Genomic DNA, 20,397 nt, shown 5'->3' on the forward strand with positions numbered 1-20,397 from the left:
TTACAAATTAATTTTTTCTTTAGAGGTGATAAACTTATTTTCTTACGTCCTTCGACTGTTTATATTTCTTTGCTATTGCAAATGCTGTGTTTTCAAAATTAAGTTTCTTATTTGTTGATATTATACCAAAGTGCAATAAGTTTTGTAAATTGATTTTGTATCCAATAATTTTGAGGGATGTTCTTATTTTAATAGTGTTTCAGTGGATTTTTAGTATAGGCACTTACATCATCTGTGCAAAATGATTTCCCCCCCTTGCTTTCCATTTCTTTTTTCCTTTATTTTTCTATGTTGCCCTCCAGACAGAATTGGTATTTAGAAGTGGTGATAATTGCCATTTTTCTTATTCTTGATTTAAGAAGGGCTGCTTGTAATAATTTACCATTAGTTGAATTGTTTATAGTAAGTTTTTGGTAGAAATCCCTCATTAGGTTCAGAAATTTCACTTTCGAGTTGACAAAGAATTTTAATCATGTGTTTGTATAGCATTTTACCAAATACCTTTTCTGTATGTGAGATATTGTAAGTTGAATCTTACTGAGGGACATTAAGATGCAATCTCTGGTGTCTTCTAGGTGCAAAGTCATTGCCAAGTAGACTGGGAGTGTTATTACATTTTGAAATATGATTTACATAATGCTAATGCATTTTGTAAGCATAATATATGCTTTGTAGGGAAATACTATGTTGTTATGCTATTATGCTTCAAAAATAAAATGCAACTTTGTTTTTTTTTCTTTCCAGTATTACTTTACTGTTCTTTTTGGCCACGAAGGTCAGAAACCACTGGAGCTGCGCTGTGAGGAGGAGCAGGATGGTAAAGAGTGGATGGAGGCCATTCACCAAGCCAGGTATGGGAGCCACTGGATTGTCTGGGTCTTGCATTGAGGTTTCACCATTGGTACTAGTTTTGGGTGAACTTGCAATTCCAAGTTGAATTTCCCCTTAATATCTCCTCCTTAGTCATGTGGAGATGATTCTTTGCACTTTCTGTGGCTATATTCTCGCTGAAGATTAAAGGTAATAGATATGGCAATAGTAATGATTACTGAAGACAGGGTTGGGGCCTATGTGCCAGGCTCTGTTATAAGTGCCTCTCAATGAAGGAATCTGTTAAATGCTTGGATTCACTCATCCTCTCAACAATCTGTGAGAGGCATGTCATGGTTAACCCCTCTTTTACAGATAAGGAAATCAAGGCCCAGAGAATTAGTTTGCGTGCCTGAGGCCTCACAGCTAGCGAGTGGAGGCACTGGGATACAGACCCAGCCGAGCCTCCACTTGGAAACCCTGCCCTGTGCAGCCTGGTTATGGAGAAGGGCGACACCAGCTGCCATCTGGGGAGATAGAAGAGTGTGCTTTTGCTTTCTCCTAAGAAATACCAGAAAGGTAGACATGAGCACACTTGGCCTCAAACGGCAATGAGAAATGCAAAAGAGACACAGGCAGACCTCTCTCTTTTATTTTTCTTATTCAGTTCCAAAGTCCTGTCCGTTTTTGCTTTGAATGGCCCTTGTGCTCACTGCTTTTTGCCTGTCCCCAGAGTGACTCCCTGCTTCAAGTTTCAGGGCGAAAGTCAGTCTGGGACACGTGACTTTTTCTTTGCCGGACATGAACCCCCCTCCTTCTCCTATAAGTCCATTCACATCTGTGTCTGTCCCTACCACCCACTCCCAGACCCTTCCCCACAAGCCAGCGCTCACTGGGCCCCTTCTACAAATGACCACACTGCTTGCTTTATTACATGTGGAATATTTAACAACTTAGTACAATGTGGGTTATTGTTCACATATTTCACACGTGTGATTTCTGTTTCCTGAGCTGGACTGTAGACAGCATGAGAGGAGGAGGATGGGGACACATTCATTTCTGAATGAAGCACAGTGCTGAGGATGTAGTAGGTCATCAGGAAATATTTTCACACTGATTATAAAGATTTAAGGTGCTGTTCTGAGTGAGTGTAGGCTGTTCTTTGAGCCCTGAAGGCTTTTTCCCCCCTTCTCCCCTCCGCTCCCTTCCCTTTCCCTCCTTTCATCCCCTTCCCCTCTTCTTTCTTCAGCTACTGTATAATGTTGACTACTTGCCCTGTGGCAGGCAGCATTCTAAGTGCTCTGCATATTTATCTTAAAAAAAAAAAAAAAGTCCTCCCAGCTACCAGTAGGGTATTATTAACTCTGTTTTACAGATGAGAAGACAAAGGTTCATGACGATTAAGATATCGGCCAAGGTGTAAAAAGCTGGTTAAAAGGAAGAGGGAAGGGCTGGGACTCGAGCTCAGGTCTCTCTGACTCCACAACCTTTAACCAATGTTCTGTATTGTATTGGTCTTCGTTATTGACTCTTTGTCTCTTCCTCTAGTTCAAAGATGAAAGTGTGTTAATGTCAGGTTAGGGCTGAGAGTAGATGTTACTTGCACAAGATTTCAGTTCCTTTTCTTTCCTTCTCTCCAATTTCTCTGAAATGCGCGTGGTTGGAGACCAAAGGCTGCTCCCCAAGGGGGACCCCGAGGCAGCTTCCTAACATCAGGATCCAGGCACACTGCTCAGCCATCTTCACTCTCAGGGTCTCTGTCTGACGGTTTTGCTCCAGACTTAAGGCTAATGCAGACTGACTCTCTGTAGAAAGAAAGTCAGGTTTTCAAAGGTGAAAGAAGTATCAAGTTGGCAAGGTAGAACCCTTGGGTCATTTCCAGACACAGTCTTTGTGACCACTTCTGTTCCTTTCTACCTGGGAGTTAAAATAAAGTAAATAATTTAAAACACGTGTATTTGCCCATTTTTTTTTTTTTTTTATCTTTCCAGAAGACCCGAGTACCATTAGCAGCCTAAATTCCTTTGTAGTTGCCAAGCAGACATTGTGGTGAACCAAATAGAGTATGAATTACTTTAAAGTGGTAAAATTTCAAGTAAGAGGTTTTTTGGTATACCAGGAAAACTTGGTCATATATGTGTAAGTAGGTCAGTAGCTATTTGATGTTGACTGCCATATGATCAATCCAGGGCTTAAATGATTTTGTCAGGAAGCGTAGATTTTAGAAACCACTTCAGTGGTTTAGTTAATCCAATGGTAAAAATTTTCTTCTCTTTTAGATGTGAAGATTTGGTTATTAATTGATCATTTTTCTTGGTGTCCTGACTTTTGGTCCATTAGATTTGCTCTTCCTTTGATTTGAGGTCCAGGACTCCATTGTTTGATGACTTCCTTTTAATTTGACTGCTTTACATCTGACTTCTTATAGTTGACTTTTTGCATTGAGATGCTTCTTAAATTCTTGCTTTCTAAATCACAGAAGATAATAACTTTTTCATTTACATTTCATTAAGTCAAGTTTTTGGTGTAAACTTGGGTCTGTGAAGTTCATCCTGACTTTGTTTGTAAATGAGCAGAGCCAGAAAGTTAATGAGGCTGATTCAGAGAAAGAATTTGTCAGCCCTTTTTGCTTGGCATTGTGCTAATTAAACAACTGGTTGGTAACTAAACATTTCACCTTTAGAGGATAGCCTAATGGCATTACTTTGGTATTACTGCCTTTTTAATTGCAGATGCTCAATAATTATGGTTTTATTGATCCCTCTTTTTAAGTATGAGCTTTTGATGAACTGATGAGTATTTTAGCCTGGGACTAGTTCTTTTCTGAGCTACAGATCCTTCTGTAGGTACTACACAGAAACAGGGACTGCTGAGAATCCTTCTCTTGATCACTGCTCCTCTTTTCCTGGGGTGTTTATCAGTACTGGCCTGGGTGTTCTATCTTTGGAGTGTCATGAGAGCCACATTCTTAAGGCTGGCTTTTGTACTTCCGAGCTGGATTGACTTGATTTGCTTTCAGAGGTTCTTTAGGTCGTTTCCTGGCATGTTCAGTTGCATGTTTTCTTCCTTAGATCTGGCCCAGGAAGACATCTTTTTGGAAATTGATATTCTCATTTTGAAGCTTTGACCTTGTCCAGGAAGCTTGTTTTACAGTTTTGTTCAAAGTTGATCGATATTACATTTCTAGAAATTGGCACATTTAAAATATCATTTCATCATGTATTACTGGCATTGGTTCACGGGAAGGTGATAGCAAGGCTTAGTCTTGTTTTTGTTGAGATGAGGTGAAGCCAGAGTATTTTAATAGTAATGAAGTCTGTGCTTGTTCTAGAAATGGTTTACTATTTAGGTATGAAGGTTTAGACATTTCCAGTAACTTGGTATTTCTTTGTTCTCTTATAGCCACATCTGTCCACCATGGTTGATTCAGTTGTATACATTGTTGTAGTTGTTGTTCAGTCACTCAGTTGTATTTGACTCATTGCAACCCCATGGACTGCCACACGCCTGGCTTCCCTGTCCTTCACCAGCTCCCGGAGCTTGCTCACACTCATGTCTATTGAGTCAGTGATGCCATCCAACCAACTCATCCTCTGTTGTCCCCTTCTCTTCCTGCCTTCAATTTTTCCCAGCATCAGGGTCTTTTCTAATGAGTCAACTCTTCACATCAGGTGGCCAAAGTATTGGAGTTTCAGCTTCAACATCAGTCCCTCCAATGAATATTCAGGATTGATTTCCTTTAGGATTGACTACTTTGATCTCCTTGCACTCCCAGGGACTCTCAAGAGTTTTCTCCAACACCACAGTTCAAAAGCATCAATTCTTCAGCACTCAGTCTTCTTTATGGTAGATATTATGACAATCAAAAGCACTGATCCAGTTGATTGTGGGTCTTTAGGGCTCATTGGCTGACACGACAATGTCCATAGTTTCATCTGCTGGAGCCCTGAGCAAACGGAACCTCGGAAGTTAGAAGGTAGTCATGTCCTGGAAGAGGATCCAGTTGAACCAGAGGTACCAAGGCTTTTCCCATTCTGATCTAAGCATAAAACCTGAAGGACCTGGTTGATGACAGTTGGGGAAAGAGGTAGGTGGAAAGTATTTCAGAGTTGTAGGGGGTAGACTTCAAAGGATCTTGTGCCCGCCTAGAGATGGACAGCGTTGGACCAGGGTGGCATCTAACATGTCTCTTGGATCCCTAGCTTGGATGGCGTCACTCCCTGAGAGGGGATGTGATGACTGAGAGGAGGACTGTGGGGCAGGATGACAAGTGCTGGCCAGGAAGGGCTTCTGCAGGGGACTGTGGGGGTATGAATGCCTGGAAGGGGCAGTAGGGAACCGGGCAATACAGGTGGGTCTCCTTGCCCATTGGTATGTCAGGTATGGGAGAATGAGCATCAGGGGCTCCTAGAGAAGTCAGGTGTGTCCTGAGGGGAGAGCTGGCTTTGGGTTTCTACCAGGTCTGAGGTCAGGGGAGGGCTTGTGAAACATCAGCGGCACGGAGAACGTGGTGCCTGGTATTGCACACCATGGGGTGTGTGTGGCTTTGTTCACTTGCAGAGCTCTTGCTTATGCTGTCATTGTTTGAGACAGTCCTGCTATCTTTTGCCTGCTTTGCCTCCAGCTTCTCCAGCTAAAACTCCACACCCTCCCTTGGTGCTCTTTCCTCCCTTTTGTGTGTGCCTATGGCAGGTGGCCCTTAGGTTTTCCTTCATGGGGAAGGTATTTGCAAGAGAAAGAGGAACTGAGCGTGTGACTCCATCCCATAGAGCTCACGTCAGGTTTTGTTTGGCTAAGGCTTGACGCAGCCCTTTCCTTCACCCTGTCAGTTCTGAACTTGATGAGTGGAGAAACTTAATCATCCAGTTAAGATTTTCGGTTAAACCTTGTCCTCTTGTCCACTAAAGAAAGCTCTAATCCAGCTTCTTGGGTCTGTTTTTATCTATAGTCCTTTTGATTACATGTGTCTGAGGCAGCCTGTTGTTCATGTTCTCTATCTCTTCACCTCTTCCTCTAAAACACACACACACACCCGCCCCCCCATTGGTAATTGCACCAAACACCTAATGCTTGTAACCTCATTCTTTTTACCTGGCTAGAGGCTTAATCCATACAAAAACATGTATGGATGTGAGAGTTGGACTATAAAGAAAGCTGAGCACCGAAGAATTGATGCTTTTGAACTGTTGTGTTGGAGAAGACTCTTGAGAGCCCTTGGACTGCAAGGAGATCCAACCCGTCCATCCTAAAGGAGATCAGTCCTGGGTGTTCATTGGAAGGACTGATGCTGAAGCTGAAACTCCAGTATTCTGGCCATCTGATGTGGAGAGCTGACTCATTAGAAAAGACCCTGATGCTGGGAAAGATTGAGGGCAGGAGGAGAAGGGGATGACAGAGGATGAGATGGCTGGATGGCATCACTGACACAATGGACATGGGTTTGGGTAGACTCCGGGAGTTGGTGATGGACAGGGAGGCCTGGCGTGCTGCGGTTCATGGGGTCACAAAGAGTCAGATACAACTGAGTGACTGAACTGAACTGAGAGGCTTAATTTGGAGCAAAGTGTAAATACAAAATCTCTCTGACACTGAAGGCCACTGTATGTATCCTGTCATCCCCATAAAATTAGCACTTTGTGGAATGTGCATGGGGAAGTCCCTCACAAGTCAGAAGAGTGATTACATAGAAAAACTGAAAATGTTTTATGTATCACAGCAAAGCCACAAGACTAGGAAATCAGAAATGTATAGTAATGTTATACAGCCTAAAGCAATCCCAAGGCCATATTTTGTATTCTTCTTGTAATAGTAAGACTGCCACTATTAAAAAGCTGAAGAGGTGGATGTTGTGTGTTTGAGATATTGTCTTTCTTTACCAAGAACGTCTGTCAGACCTCTGCCTCCACATCTGCCACAATGAAAGGGATTTCAGCACTTTTTTCCTTAGAGTGTGAAGAGTGCAACACAAAAGAAGAGAAGTCGTGTTTGTGGACTGAAGGGTTTGCTTGGTTGGATAGTAGAAACTGTTTTCTGTGGAGAAAAACTGGGCTTGAATTGTCTTATTTGCAGCCCTTTGTTAATCCTTCTACCCGCCAGTTATCTTTCCTGTTCCCCACAGAGTGTTTGCTTCAGATGCTTGTCTTGTCTCCTTCCTTAAGCGTCAGCGGACACCACGGTGCGACCTTGCGTCTCCACTCACAGAGCAGGTCCTCATGTGCATGTGGGCTCACCCCCTACAGGGCCTCTGGTTCAAGGAAGATCTCTACCATTGGCTTCTTCCCTCTGATTCTCTTGCTGGATAATTGATTCATTTCTCTCTTATAGTTCCAGTGGGTTTCCCTGAACCTCCTCTCTCCCTTTATCCTGCTCACCGTGACTTTTCTCTTGTGTTCTTTGGTTTTTCTTAAATATTTGTCTCCCACCTAAAAACCAGAAATCCTTTGTCTTGGCCCTAAATCCTCCTCTATCTGCTGACCACTCTTGAAAGTGCAGCCAGGTTTCTTGGAGAAATGATTTGTTTGTTCTTTCTTTGTATACACTCCTGCTCTTTCCAGCCTCTGGGGGTGGGTTTCTGTCTCTGCCCCACTGAAGCTGTGTCACCTGGGTCAACATGACTTTCCAGAGCTTTTCCTTCCTTATGTAACTTCAACTTGCTATTTTGTATTTAATACTTATTTTTTGAATTACACGAATAATACCTATAAATGCAAGTTCTCCAAAAAGAAAATGAAAATTTAAACAATGCAAAAGTGGAGAGGGTAAAAAGTTCTAGTTTCCACTCATCTTCCCCTGTCCCCCAACATTCCCCAAGCCTACTTATTTCCAAAGAGGTACTTACTGGTCACAATTTGTTCCCTTTTTTTTTTTCCCCCTACATATTTGCACATGTGCCTATAGATAGATTGATACTCAGTAAGCCCAAAACTAAACTCATAGTTTTCTGCAAGAGGTCTCCCTTCCAAATGTGTATCATTCTGATCTGTCCTCCACACAATTACTGGAGTACCCTTTCTGAAGAAGACATCTGATCTTCTAGAAGAATTCCAGGGTGCCCTTGAGTAATTTTAGTTATTAGAGTCAGTTTTCTTATGATATAAACATTTAAACAGACCTAGGGGTTGGGAGAATACTATGATGGTCCCCCATGTTGCTTTTAAGGAAAAAAAAGATTCATTCATTCACCTGATGTTTATTCCTTCCCTAGCAAGTTCTGGGATGCAGTGAGCCAGTCAAGCAAGGACCCTCCTGAGCTGACCTTTGGGAGCTTCTCGTGCCATTCCTCTGCACACACACCACCCCCTACCGTGTCCTGAGCTCAGGAATTCTGATGTGCTGGGGTGTCCCTCCAGCCTGAATAACTCCAGCTCATCTTTCAGGCTCAGTTCTCAGTTATCTGCACCATCTTCCTGGATGTGCTTTCTCCAGCTCTAGGAAGTGCTGACCATTCCCTTCTTTGGCCCCCCACTGTAACCTCTTATTTATCTCTGAGCCTCTATGAGATTATTGCATTGATTTGTTTCTCTGCTTCTCCCTGTCAGCTTGAATTCCTTCAACGCAAATGTGTCCTGCTCATCTCTTATCCCTGCTCTTGGCACAGGGCCACGTTGCTTTTCAGAAATGTGTGTACCAGTTTAATCTCCTTCTGCTAGGGCATGAGAAAGCTGGAATCATTTTTAAAAATCTTTATTATATTGATGGGTAGAGAATGGTACCTTCTGTAATGAGTATTTCCTTGATTATTGGTGAGACTATTTTTTGCTATTGTTAATATTTGTCTCTATTACCTATATGAATTACTGTCTCAGATCCATTTCCCATTTTTCCAATTGGTGTTTTTCTTATCAGTTTGTTTTTGAGCTCTTTGTATGACAAAGATATTTTCTATTTTTCATATTTGTTATAAGCCTTTGTCATTTTTTGTCTTGTACTTACATCTATGGCATTTTTTGACATAAAGAATTTTTGATTTATCATGCAGTGAAAATACTGCTTTTGGGAAGAGGTCATCCCATTGCTTTGTAAAAAGCATTATTATTTTTAAAATTGAGATGTAATTCGCATACCATAAAAATCCACCATTTTAAAGTTTGTGATTTAGTGATTTCTGGTATATTCACAAAGTTACGCAACCATCAGTTCAGTTCAGTTCAGTCGCTCAGTCGTGTCCGACTCTTTGCGACCCCATGAACTGCAGCACGCTAGGCCTCCCTGTCCATCACCAACTCCCGGAGTCCATCTAAAACCATATCCATCAAGTCGGTGATGCCATCCAACCATCTCATCCTCTGTCGTCCCCTTCTCCTATGCCCTCAATCTTTCCCAGCATCAGGGTCTTTTCAAATGAGTCAGCTCTTCACATCAGGTGGCCAAAGTATTGGAGTTTCAGCTTCAACATCAGTCCTTCCAATGAACACCCAGGACTGATCTCCTTTAGGATGGACTAGTTGTATCTCCTTGCAGTCCAAGGGCTCTCAAGAGTCTTCTCCAACACCACAGTTCAAAAGCATCAATTCTTCGGCACTCAGCTTTCTTTATAGTCCAACTCTCACATCCATACACAACCACTGGAAAAACCATAGCCTTGACTAGATGGACCTTTGTCGGCAAAGTAACGTCTCTGCTTTTCAATATGCTGTCTAGGTTGGTCATAGCTTTCCTTCCAAGGAGCAAGCGTCTTTTAATTTCATGGTTGCAGTCACCATCTGCAGTCATTTTGGAGCCCAGAAAAATAAAGTCAGCCACTGTTTCCACTGTTTCCCCATCTATTTGCCATGAGGTGATAGGACCGGATACCATGATCTTAGTTTTCTGAATGTTGAGCTTTAAGCCAACTTTTTTGCTCTCCTCTTTCACTTTCATCAAGAGCCTCTTTAGTTCCTCTTCACTTTCTGCCATAAGGGTGGTGTCATCTGCATATCTGAGGTTATTGATGTTTCTCCCGGCAATCTTGATTCCACCTTGTGCTTCCTCCAGCCCAGCGATTCTCATGATGTACTCTGCATAGAAGTTAAATAAGCAGGGTGACAATATACAGCCTTGATGTACTCCTTTTCCTATTTGTAACCAGTCTGTTGTTCCATGTCCAGTTCTAACTGTTGCTTCTTGACCTGCATACAGGTTTCTCAAGAGGCAGGTCAGGTGGTCTGGTATTCCCATCTCTCAGAATTTTCCACACTTTATTGTGTCCACACAGTCAAAGGCTTTGGCATAGTCAATAAAGCAGAAATAGATGTTTTTCTGGAACTCTCTTGCTTCTTCTGTGATCCAGCCGATGTTGGCAATTTGATCTCTCGTTCCTCTGCCTTTTCTAAAACCAGCTTGAACATCTGGAAGTTCATGGTTCACGTATTGCTGAAGCCTGGCTTGGAGAATTTTAAGCATTACTTTACCAGTGTGTGAGATGAGTGCAATTTGTGCAGTAGTTTGATCATTCTTTGGCATTGCCTTTCTTTGGGATTGGAATGAAAACTGACTTCTTCCAGTCCTGAGGCCACTGCTGAGTTTCCCAATTTGCTGGCATATTGAGTGCAGCACTTTCACAGCATCATCTTTTAGGATTTAAAATAGCTCACCTGGAATTCCATCACCTCCACTAGCTTTGTTCGTAGTGATGCTTCCTAAGGCCCACTTGACTTCACATTCCAGGATGTCTGGCTCTAGGTGAGTGATCACACCATTGTGATTATCTGGGTCATGAAGATCTTTTTTGTACCGTTCTTTTGTGTATTCTTGCCACCTCTGCTTAATATCTTCTGCTTCTGTTAGGTCCATACCATTTGTGTCCTTTATTGTGCCCATCTTTGCATGGAATGTTCCCTTGGTATCTCTAATTTTCTTGGCAACCATCACCACTACCTAATTCCAGAACATTTTCAACACTCACGAAGAAAACCTCATCCATTAGCAGTTGCTTCCTATTGCCTGATTTCCCTAGCCCTAGCTAACCATTGATTTACTTGCTGTCTCTGTGGATTTGTGAATTCTGGACATTTCATATCAATGCATTCGTCTCTGGTTTCTTTCACTTACCATAATGTTATCAAGGTTCATTCATGCTGTAGCATTATCAGCCCTCTGCCCTTTTTATGGCTGAATACTGTTCCATTGTGTGACTGTACCACTTTTTGTTTATTCATTCATTGATTGATGGACATTGGGCTTGTTTCCTCTTTTTGCTGTTATGAACAGTGCCACTGTGAGTATTTGAGTACAAGTGTTTGTGTGGATTTATGTTTTCAGTTCTCAGATGGCATTAGTGGTAAAGAACCCACCTGCCAACACAGGAGATATGAGAGACATGGGTTTGACATACATTCAGTCCCTGGGTTGTGAAGATCCCCTGGAGGAGGGCATGGTAACCCACTCCAGTATTCTTGCCTGGGGAATCCCATGGACAGAGGAGCCTAGAGGGCTACAGTTCACAGGGTCACAAAGAGTCAGACACGACTGAAGCGACTTAGCACAAGGTAAGAATTACTGGGTCATATGGTGTCTCTATGTTTAGCTTTTCAAGGAACTGCCACACTGTTTCCCCCCTGGATGCACTACTTTCCATTCCCACTAGCAATGTATGAGGGTTCCAGTTTCTCCATAGTCCCACCAACACCTGTTTCCATTGCTATTTTGTTTAGAGCCCTCATAGTAGAAATTAAACACGAAAATTTATTAACATCTTTAATCCATTTGTGTTTAATGAATATAGTTAGATATATACTTTGGCTAAAGAATTTTTGGTGATCATAAAGAGAATTCTACCAATACGTATTTATGTATATTTGTAAAGAAAGAAAAGTCTCAGTGTTAGGATAAGGGTCATCAGTATCAACTGTGATATAAAACATGTTCCTCGCTTTTTTAATATAGTACTATACTATAAAATGTATTTACTTTTAGAAACGTTCCTTAAAATTTCTGTCAAAGTAATAACTTTACCATTATTGGCTTTCTGTTATACTTCCTTATAACAATGTTTTGCTCATTTTTTATATTTAATTGTGCTTTAGAAAAGATTAATGACAACTTTCCACATGCCCCAAAGTTAGTCAGATGTCTAAGTAATGGACTACAACTGTGAACTGAAAAGAAAGAGCAGTGTTTAAAAGAGGGAACTTTCAGTTCAGTCGCTAAGTCGTGTCCGACTCTGAGACCTCATGGACTGCAGCACGCCAGGCCTCCCTGTCCATCACCAACTCCCAGAGCTTACTCAGACTCATATCCATTGAGTCAGTGATGCCATCCAACCACCTCATTCTCTGTCATCCCCTTCTCCTCCTGCCTTCAATCTTTCCCAGCATCAGGGTCTTTTCTAGTGAGTCAGTTCTTCGCATCAGGTAGCCAAAATATTGGAGTTTCAGCTTCAGCATCAGTCCCTTCCAGTGAATATTCAGGACTGATCTCCTTTAGGATGGACTGGTTGGCTCTCCTTGTGGTCCAGGGGACTCTCAAGAGTCTTCTCCAATACCACAGTTCAACAGCATCAATTCTTTGGTGCTCAGCTTTCTTTATAGTCCAACTCTGACATCCTTAGTCCTTAAATTTTATTTCTCTTTTTGATCTCTCCTAACAGAGATGCTTGAGTTTCCACTTACTGTAGAGGGGGCAGTGTAGGAAAGAAGAGCCTGTTTGCAGAAAAAAAGAGATTAATGGGAGTGAATTAGTGTTAGAACCTGTAACACTGATGTGATACCTGGAAAATATTGATAAGTCAGTGGAGTGGACTTATTGATGTTAAGAACATTTGAGAGCCAGAAAAATGGAGGGTAGCAACGTTAAGGTGGCTGTAATGATGCCTAAAGGCCTGGTCTTGCCTAGATAAGGGTGCTGCTGCCTGTGCTCAGACATTGTTTAGCTGGGAACCACAATGCTATCATCCTGAACTGGATGTCTCCAGTTTCCAAAGAGTCCATGATGCCTCTGAATGCTGATTCCAGAGTTTTCTCAATAAAACTAAGCATAATCCTGGAGCTAGTGGGAATGTTTCTTCAGTTACCCATTATACGGCCTTTCAGTTTGGGTTTTACTATAGTTCTCTCTCTTTCTCTGATATGCTAGATATATATGCTAATTGTAATTATAATTGTCTAGCATATTAGCCACGTATCTCTCTCTCACTAGCAAATATGTCTTCAATCAAAGTAGCTAGGATAAAGGACTTCCCTGGTGGTCCAGTGGCTAAGACTCTCCATTCCCAGTGCAGGGGGCCAAGGTTCAATCCCTGGTCAGGAAACTAGATCCCACGTGCCTCAACTTACAGATCCTGCATGCCACAACTAAGACCTGGAGCAGCTGAAGAAAAGGAAAAAAAGACATGGCAGAATAACTAGGATAAGGTTCTGGCCCAAGTAAAATTCCTTCCTGATAATTTTAAGGCCTGTGATTTTATACTGTGCCTCTTCTCTGAACTCTTCAGGATTCTACTGGAATATTTCTTCTCTCTTGCATGGAGTAGTGGTTTTGATTATAAATATTACCCATGAATATTTTACCCCCCTATATATTTCTTAGACTTGCCATCTGTTGGTACTCAACAGCTTAGTTTGGTTTTCATCATGTTCATTTATATGGCTTAATTTTATTATTTCCCTTGGCAATGAGGAACCATTTTTTCTCAAGGAATCTTAAATTGAATAACAAAAACAAATAAGTGAATAAATTGCAAAATAGAAGTAATGGATAGTTTAGACTGGAACACTTAAACCTGAGCATTATCTAGTAACCAGAAAATTTAATCAGACAAAACATGAATCCACCTGCCAATGCAGGAGACATGGATTTGATCCCTGGGTTGTGAACATCCCCTGGAGAAGGACTGAACAGCACACTACAAATTTTTCTCACATTAATGTCTTTTGCTGTGTTGTTGTTCAGTTGCTAAGTGGTGCCTGACTCTTTGTGACCCCATGGACTGCAGCACACCAGGCTCCCCTGTCCTTCACTGTCTCATGGAATTTGCTCAGATTTATGTCCACTGAGTCAGTGATGCTATCTAACCACCTCTTCCTCTGCCACTCCCTTCTCCTTTTTCCTTCAGTTTTTCCCAGCATCAGGATCTTTTCCAGTGAGTTGGCTCCTTGCATCAGGTGGCCACAGTATTAGAGCTTCAGCTTCAGCATCAGTCCTTCCAATGACCATTCAGGGTGGAGTTCCTTTAAGACTGACTAATTTGATCTCCTTGCAGTCCAAGGAACTCTCAAGAATCTTCTCCAACACCACAGTTTGAAGGCATCAATTCTTTGGTGCTCAACCATCTTTATGCTCCAACTCTCATATCCATACATGACTATTGGAAGAACCATAGCATTGACTATATGGGCTGTTGTCAGCAAAGTGATATCTCTGCTTTTTAATATGCTGTCTAGGTTTGTGATCACTTTCCTTCCAAGGATCAAGCATCTTTTAATTTCATGGCTGCAGTCACAATCCACAATGATTTTGGAGCCAAAGAAAATAAAAATCTGTTACTGCTTTACTTTTTCCCCTTCTATTTGCCATGAAGTGATGGACTGGATGCCATGATCTTAAGTTTTTGAATGTTGAGTTTTAAGCCAGCTTTTTCACTCTCCTCTTTCACCCTCATCAAGAGGCTCCTTAGTTCCTCTTTGCTTTCTGCCATTAGAGTGGTATATCATCTGCATATCTGAGGTTGTTGATGTTTCTTCCAGCAATCTTGAGTCCAGCTTGTGATTCATCCAGCCTGGCATTTTGCATGATGTACTCTGCATACAAGTTAAATAAGCAGGGTGAAAATATACAGCTTTGATGCACTCATTTCCATTTTGAACCAGTCATTGTTCCATGTGCAGTTCTAACTGTTGCTTCTTGACCTGCATACAGGTTTCTCAGGAGACAGATAAGGTGGTATGGTATTCCCACCTCTTTAAGAATTTTCCACAGTTTGTTGTGATCCATACCGTCAAAGGCTTTAACATAGTCGATGAAGCAGCAGTAGATGTTTTTCTGGAATTCCTTTGCTTATCCAGAGAATGTTGGCAATTTGATCTCTGGTTCCTCTGTCTTTTCTAAATCCAGCTTGTCCATGTGGAAGTTCTAGGTTCACATACTGCTGAAGCCTAGCTTGAAGAATTTTGAGACAAACCTTACTGGTATGGGCACAATTATATGGCAGTTTGATCATTCTTTGGCGTTGCCCTTCTTTGGGATTGGAATGAAAACTGACTCTTTTCAGTCCTGTGGCCACTGCTGAGTTTTCCAAATTTTCCGACATGTTGAGTGCAGTGCTTTCACAGCATCATTGTTTAGGATTTGAAATAGCTCAGCTGGAATTCCATCACCTCCAATAGCTTTGTTTATAGTGATGCTTCCTAAGGCCCACCTGACTTCATACTCCAGGATATCTGGCTTTGGGTAAGTGACCACATTATTGTGGTTATCTGGGTCAGTAAGACCTTTTTTAGCTCTGTACTACAGTATAAACTTCACAAGAGCACAGTTTGTTTTTGTTGTTGTTTTTTCTGCTTTGTTTACTCCTGTATCAAGTGCTTTGAACAATTTCTGGTACGTACCAGTCAATAAACATTGAATGAAAGAATGAATTTGAAGTCATAGGGACATATTAAGAAGGAAATAAACATTACATAATCCTGTCTCGCAGAGTAAATATCTGTCATTAGGATTGGTGTATGTGGGGCTTCCACTTAAAATTATAGAGGTGCTGGAAAAATACAGAAAAGCACAAAAGAAGTTAATTAAAAATTACCCATAATTGTACCAGTGAAAGAACACTGCTTTTTGTATTTGGAGTGCCTATCATTCCCTCTTGGTCACCCCTCCTTCCCAACCGTTATATCTGTGATATACATAATTTTCTCTGTCTGCAATTGAACTTATGTGCATGCACAAAACATGTTTATTTTTATCTCCTGGAGTTTTTTTTATTGTTGTCGTTCACTTATTAGTAAGTCTTAGATATGTCTTCATTATGTTACTGTTCTTTTAAAATGTGATTTTAAATGGCATGTACCATTCCATTGTGTAGATCTACTATTGCTTGTTTAATCACTTCCATATTATATACATGTACATTTAGATTGTTTGCACTTTCTTATATTTATTAAAATAATTAGTGAATGCATATCTTGTTTCTTTGTACATCTTTGTGCAAATATCTGTTTATTTTCCTTGAGTTAGATTATTAGAAGTGTAATTACTATGACCAAGGATGTGTATGACCTTTTTAATGTATCTTGATATATATTGTGACATAGTTCACTTCAGTAGAGTAGCCATTTTAACATATCTTTGCTGGCGCTATTGTTTACTGAAACTCGATAAATTTGATAAACAATTTTTGAAAAGTGAAAGTTGTACAGTCATGTCTGACTTTTGTGACCCTGTGGACTATATAGTCCATGGAATTCTCCAGGCCAGGTAGCCTTTCCCTTCTCCAAGGGATCTTCCCAATCCAGGGATTGAACCCAGGTCTCCCTCATTGCAGGCATATTCTTTACCAGCTGAGCCACAAGGGAAGCCCTTGTGAAAGAAACAATTTTTACTTATATGATTAAGTAGCACCTTTTTTCTGTATTTATAATTCATTCATATATTATTTTCTATGAAGTCATTTTATCTATTTCTTGACTCAATAATTTTAAGCAATATTATTGGCTCCCTGTTATAAAGATGAAGACTTTAACACTCTTACGAATCTCTTACCTCTCCTTCCTCTGTCCCCTCTGTTTGTGTTACTTACAGTGGTTGACTTTATATCTTAAAATCATATCATTAAGCCTCTGTTAATTTACCAACTTTGGACAGTATGTATTGACTCTCTGCTATGCAAGATACATAAATTGAGGCACTTAATATGTTTTTATTGTTATTTTCTCTCGTCTAACCCTGAGGTTTTATTACTGCCACAATTATTTATTCTCTGTTTATAAACTTTTTTAAACATTTACCTTCTGTTCTATAAATTTAATTAAGTCTTTGTTGATTCTGAAAATTAAAAAACAGTGAGGGGCATTTGCATCATGGTTATACAAATGTTACGTACCAATTGTCAAGGCTGGTGTTCAATTATCTATTGTGATCTAACTCCCTAGGTTACTGAGGAGGAGTGTATCTGCTTGATACTCACTTTCTTTAGCTAACCTATGGTTTCTCTTTGGAAGGTTTCATAATTTTTCTCTATCCTTAGAGCTCTGATATTTTACCAGGGTTTGACAGAGTATGACATTTTTTTCATTTGTTCTCTCTGGCATTTGGATTAGCCTTTCTATTTGAACTGTACTGTGTTCAGTTCAAGGAAGGCTTCTTGAATTTCTTGATTATTTGCTCCCCATCACAGTCTCTCTGTTTTTTTTCCTTCTGAAACTCCCATAAGGTAGTTTTGTTTTTTTTTTTTTTGATTCCATGAATCATTTTTTTTTTCTTTTCTTTTTTTTTTTTTTATTATTTTTTTTTTTCCAGTGGGTTTTGTCATACATTGATATGAATCAGCCATGGATTTACATGTATTCCCAATCCTGATCCCCCCTCCCACCTCCCTCTCCACCCGATTCCTCTGGGTCTTCCCAGTGCACCAGGCCGGAGCACTTGTCTCATGCATCCCACCTGGGCTGGTGATCTGTTTCACCATAGACAGTATACATGCTGTTCTTTTGAAATATCCCACCCTCACATTCTCCCACAGAGTTCAAAAGTCTGTTCTGTATTTCTGTGTCTCTTTTTCTGTTTTGCATATAGGGTTATGGTTATCACCTTTCTAAATTCCATATATATGTGTTAGTATGCTGTAATGTTCTTTATCTTTCTGGCTTACTTCACTCTGTATAATGGGTTCCAGCTTCATCCATCTCATTAGGACTGGTTCAAATGAAAGAATCCATAAGGTAGTTTTCAGACTTCTTGGATCTGTACTCCGTGCTGCTCAAATTTTCTTTCCTATTTTTAATCTCTTTGTATTTTTGTTCAGTGTTCTTTATCTCTGCCACCACCCAGCTTAGATTTTAGCCATGTCTGGTTTATTGGTTAGCACATTCATTGACCTGAAATTTTTCAATAATTGTTTTTGCTTCCAAGAACTCTTCCTGTTATTTGATTACTTCTTTTCCGTGACAGCCGCTTTTTGTTTTATGGCTTTACTATCCTTCCATATCTCTCGGAAGATAAATCTCTGTTGCCTGATTAGCCTTGTTGCCCTAGTATCTCTTCTGTTTGTTTATTTGAGACTTTACTTATTAACTCTTGCCGCTTGACAGTTTACTCCCCAGTGCTTAAAACAATAAACAACTTATTGTCGTGTCTGTGGCTTGGGAATCTAGGTATGGTTCTGCTGGATGCCTCTGCCCTGAGGATGCAAGGCAGCAATCCTGGTGTCAGCCAGGTCTGCCGTCACACCTGCAGGTTCAAAAGGTACTCACTCACGTGATTGTTGGCTGGATTCACTTCCTTACCAGTTGTTGGACTGAAGCCTCAGTTTCTCATCAGCTGTTGGCTGAGGCCTCTTTCAGTGCCTGTCTGTGTGGGCCCCTCCATGTAGCAGCTCACAACATGGCAGCGGCCAGCACAAACCGGCAAGATAAGAGAAGGCCAATAATAGGATGGAATCCAGAGTCTCCTTGTACACTGATCTTGGAAGTGCCATCCCGTCACTTTTGCTGTGATCTGTTCCATCACTAGGGGTCACCTTACATGCCGCCTACTACTTTTCTTAGGGATTAACTTTCTCAAGTGTCTAGTGATCTTTGTTTCTAAATCAAGGATCTTGAGGGTTACTACAGGTAGCTGGCCTGGGCTTAACACTGTGACTGTGAACAAGGGTCTGTCTGTGCCTTTTGTGCTTATGCAAGCTTCCTTTTCAGGTATGTGGGCAGACGGCAGCAAGGTTGGCTGGGACTCTCCCTTGTCAGGTTCCATCTCCTTTAGCGTGCTTGGGCGGAACCTGTGACTTGCTACCAGCAGCTACTGCTGCTAAGTCACTTCAGTCGTCTCTGACTCTGTGCAACCCCATAGACGGCAGCCCACCAGGCTCCGCCATCCCTGGGATTCTCCAGGCAAGAATACTGGAGTGGGTTGCCATTTCCTTCTCCAATGCATGAAAGTGAAAACTGAAAGTGAAGTCGCTCAGTCGTGTCTGACTCTTAGCGACCCCATGGACTGTAGCCTACCAGGCTCCTCCTTCCATGGGATTTTCCAGGCAAGAGTACTGGAGTGGGGTGCCATTGCCTTCTCCAGCTACCAGCAGCTAGTACATAGCAAACACGAGTGAATAGTGGCTTCTAGATTACCTTCTATGGCAAAGGAAAAGGGATTTTGCAGATGTAATTAAGGTCCTAAATCAGTTGATTTTGAGTTAATTAAAAAGGAGCTTTTCCTGGTTGGGCCTGACTTAATCAAGTGAGAGGAGGGTGGAAGTCCCCCCCGCCCCCGCCCTGAGGTCAGAGATGCTCTCCTGCTGGCCATGAAGAAGCAAGCTGCCTGAGTTCTGTAGCTGCAAGAAAATCCCTTTTTCCAATAGCCTGAGTGAACATGAGTGTGGGTTCTTTCTCATTCACGCCTTTAGAACAGAAAGCACCTGGGCTGACACCTTGATAGCAACCTTGGGAGACTCTGAGTTGAGGATCCAGCTAAACTGACCCACAGAATCTATGAGATAATATGTATGTGCTGTTTAGAGCACTGTATTTGTGGTAATTTGTTACCCAGGAGGAAATTCATACAGAGTATTTGATTCCTAGTCCCTCATCAGCGCCTTTCCCTTTTGGTCTTGGTCTTGTGTGTGCAGTGGATGTGATGTAAAGCCAAACTCTGCTCCCTGAGTCTAACCCCCTCACGAGGAGCTTTCTTTGGGAAGGTGGCCCGCTTTCTAGAGAGAGCAGATCTTCGGCTGACTTGAGGGCATGTCATTCTTGCCCGTTGGACCTTTTCTTTCTTTGTCTTGTAAAATGGGAAGAGGAGGAACCTAACTTCCAGATGTTCTGAAGGCTCTCGTTTAATGAAAGACCCTGATGATCCTTGGCGTCTCCTGTCCTTTGTGTTTGTTGATTCTGGACTTGGAGCTTCTCTGGCCGCTCTTGGTGGGAACCATCCTGTGCAGGGGGTCTGCATGTGCGGTTTCCTTGCTCTGGTTTCCCCACCATTCTGATTCTTCTTGGTTTTTCTCTTCATGGAATTTCATAAAACTTCTGGTCTGTTGATGACATGTTTTCCTGTTTTATAATGCTGTTATGGTTTCCTTCTTTAAACGAAAACCAGTTTTCCTAGCATTTCAGCAGGACCTTGGAAATGAAGATATATCATGATGAGTCTGCATGAATTCAGCTCTACATACTGGTCTGGACTTTTTCTTTTTATAGAAGAAAATAAATACTCTTTTGCTACCTAACACTGATCTAACATGTTTGTAATAAATTTGGCATATTTCTAATAAAACTGGTGAGAAAGGGTAGAGTTTTTATTATAATAAGTAATTTTCTCATGCTCTATTATTACTTCCCCCTTTTAAAGTACCCTAAAGCATATTTCTTTGAGGACGGTGCCTTTTTTTCTCCTTTCCCCCCCTCTTCCCGTTTACACTTACACAGCCTTTCTTCCTTCTCTTAGGGTAATTTCTTAGGACAAGTGACT

At 41.3% G+C, this 20,397-nt stretch overlaps 1 protein-coding gene across 4 annotated transcripts in view; it reads left to right on the forward strand.

The window, feature by feature from the left end:
* The window catches only part of RASGRF2 (Ras protein specific guanine nucleotide releasing factor 2), a 247,203-nt gene that overhangs the window by 66,643 nt on the left and 160,163 nt on the right, over positions 1 to 20,397 (forward strand). For 3 of the 4 annotated variants that reach the window (XM_043913516.1, XM_043913518.1, XM_043913519.1), the window contains exon 2: positions 745 to 851. In XM_043913516.1, the coding sequence (XP_043769451.1) occupies positions 745 to 851 (107 nt within the window). Of the gene's footprint in view, positions 1 to 744; positions 852 to 20,397 lie in introns of those variants that run through there. The other variant, XM_043913520.1, reaches the window with a different exon arrangement.

This window comes from Cervus elaphus, chromosome 9 (assembly GCF_910594005.1).
Source record: "Cervus elaphus chromosome 9, mCerEla1.1, whole genome shotgun sequence".
NCBI lineage: Eukaryota > Metazoa > Chordata > Mammalia > Artiodactyla > Cervidae > Cervus > Cervus elaphus.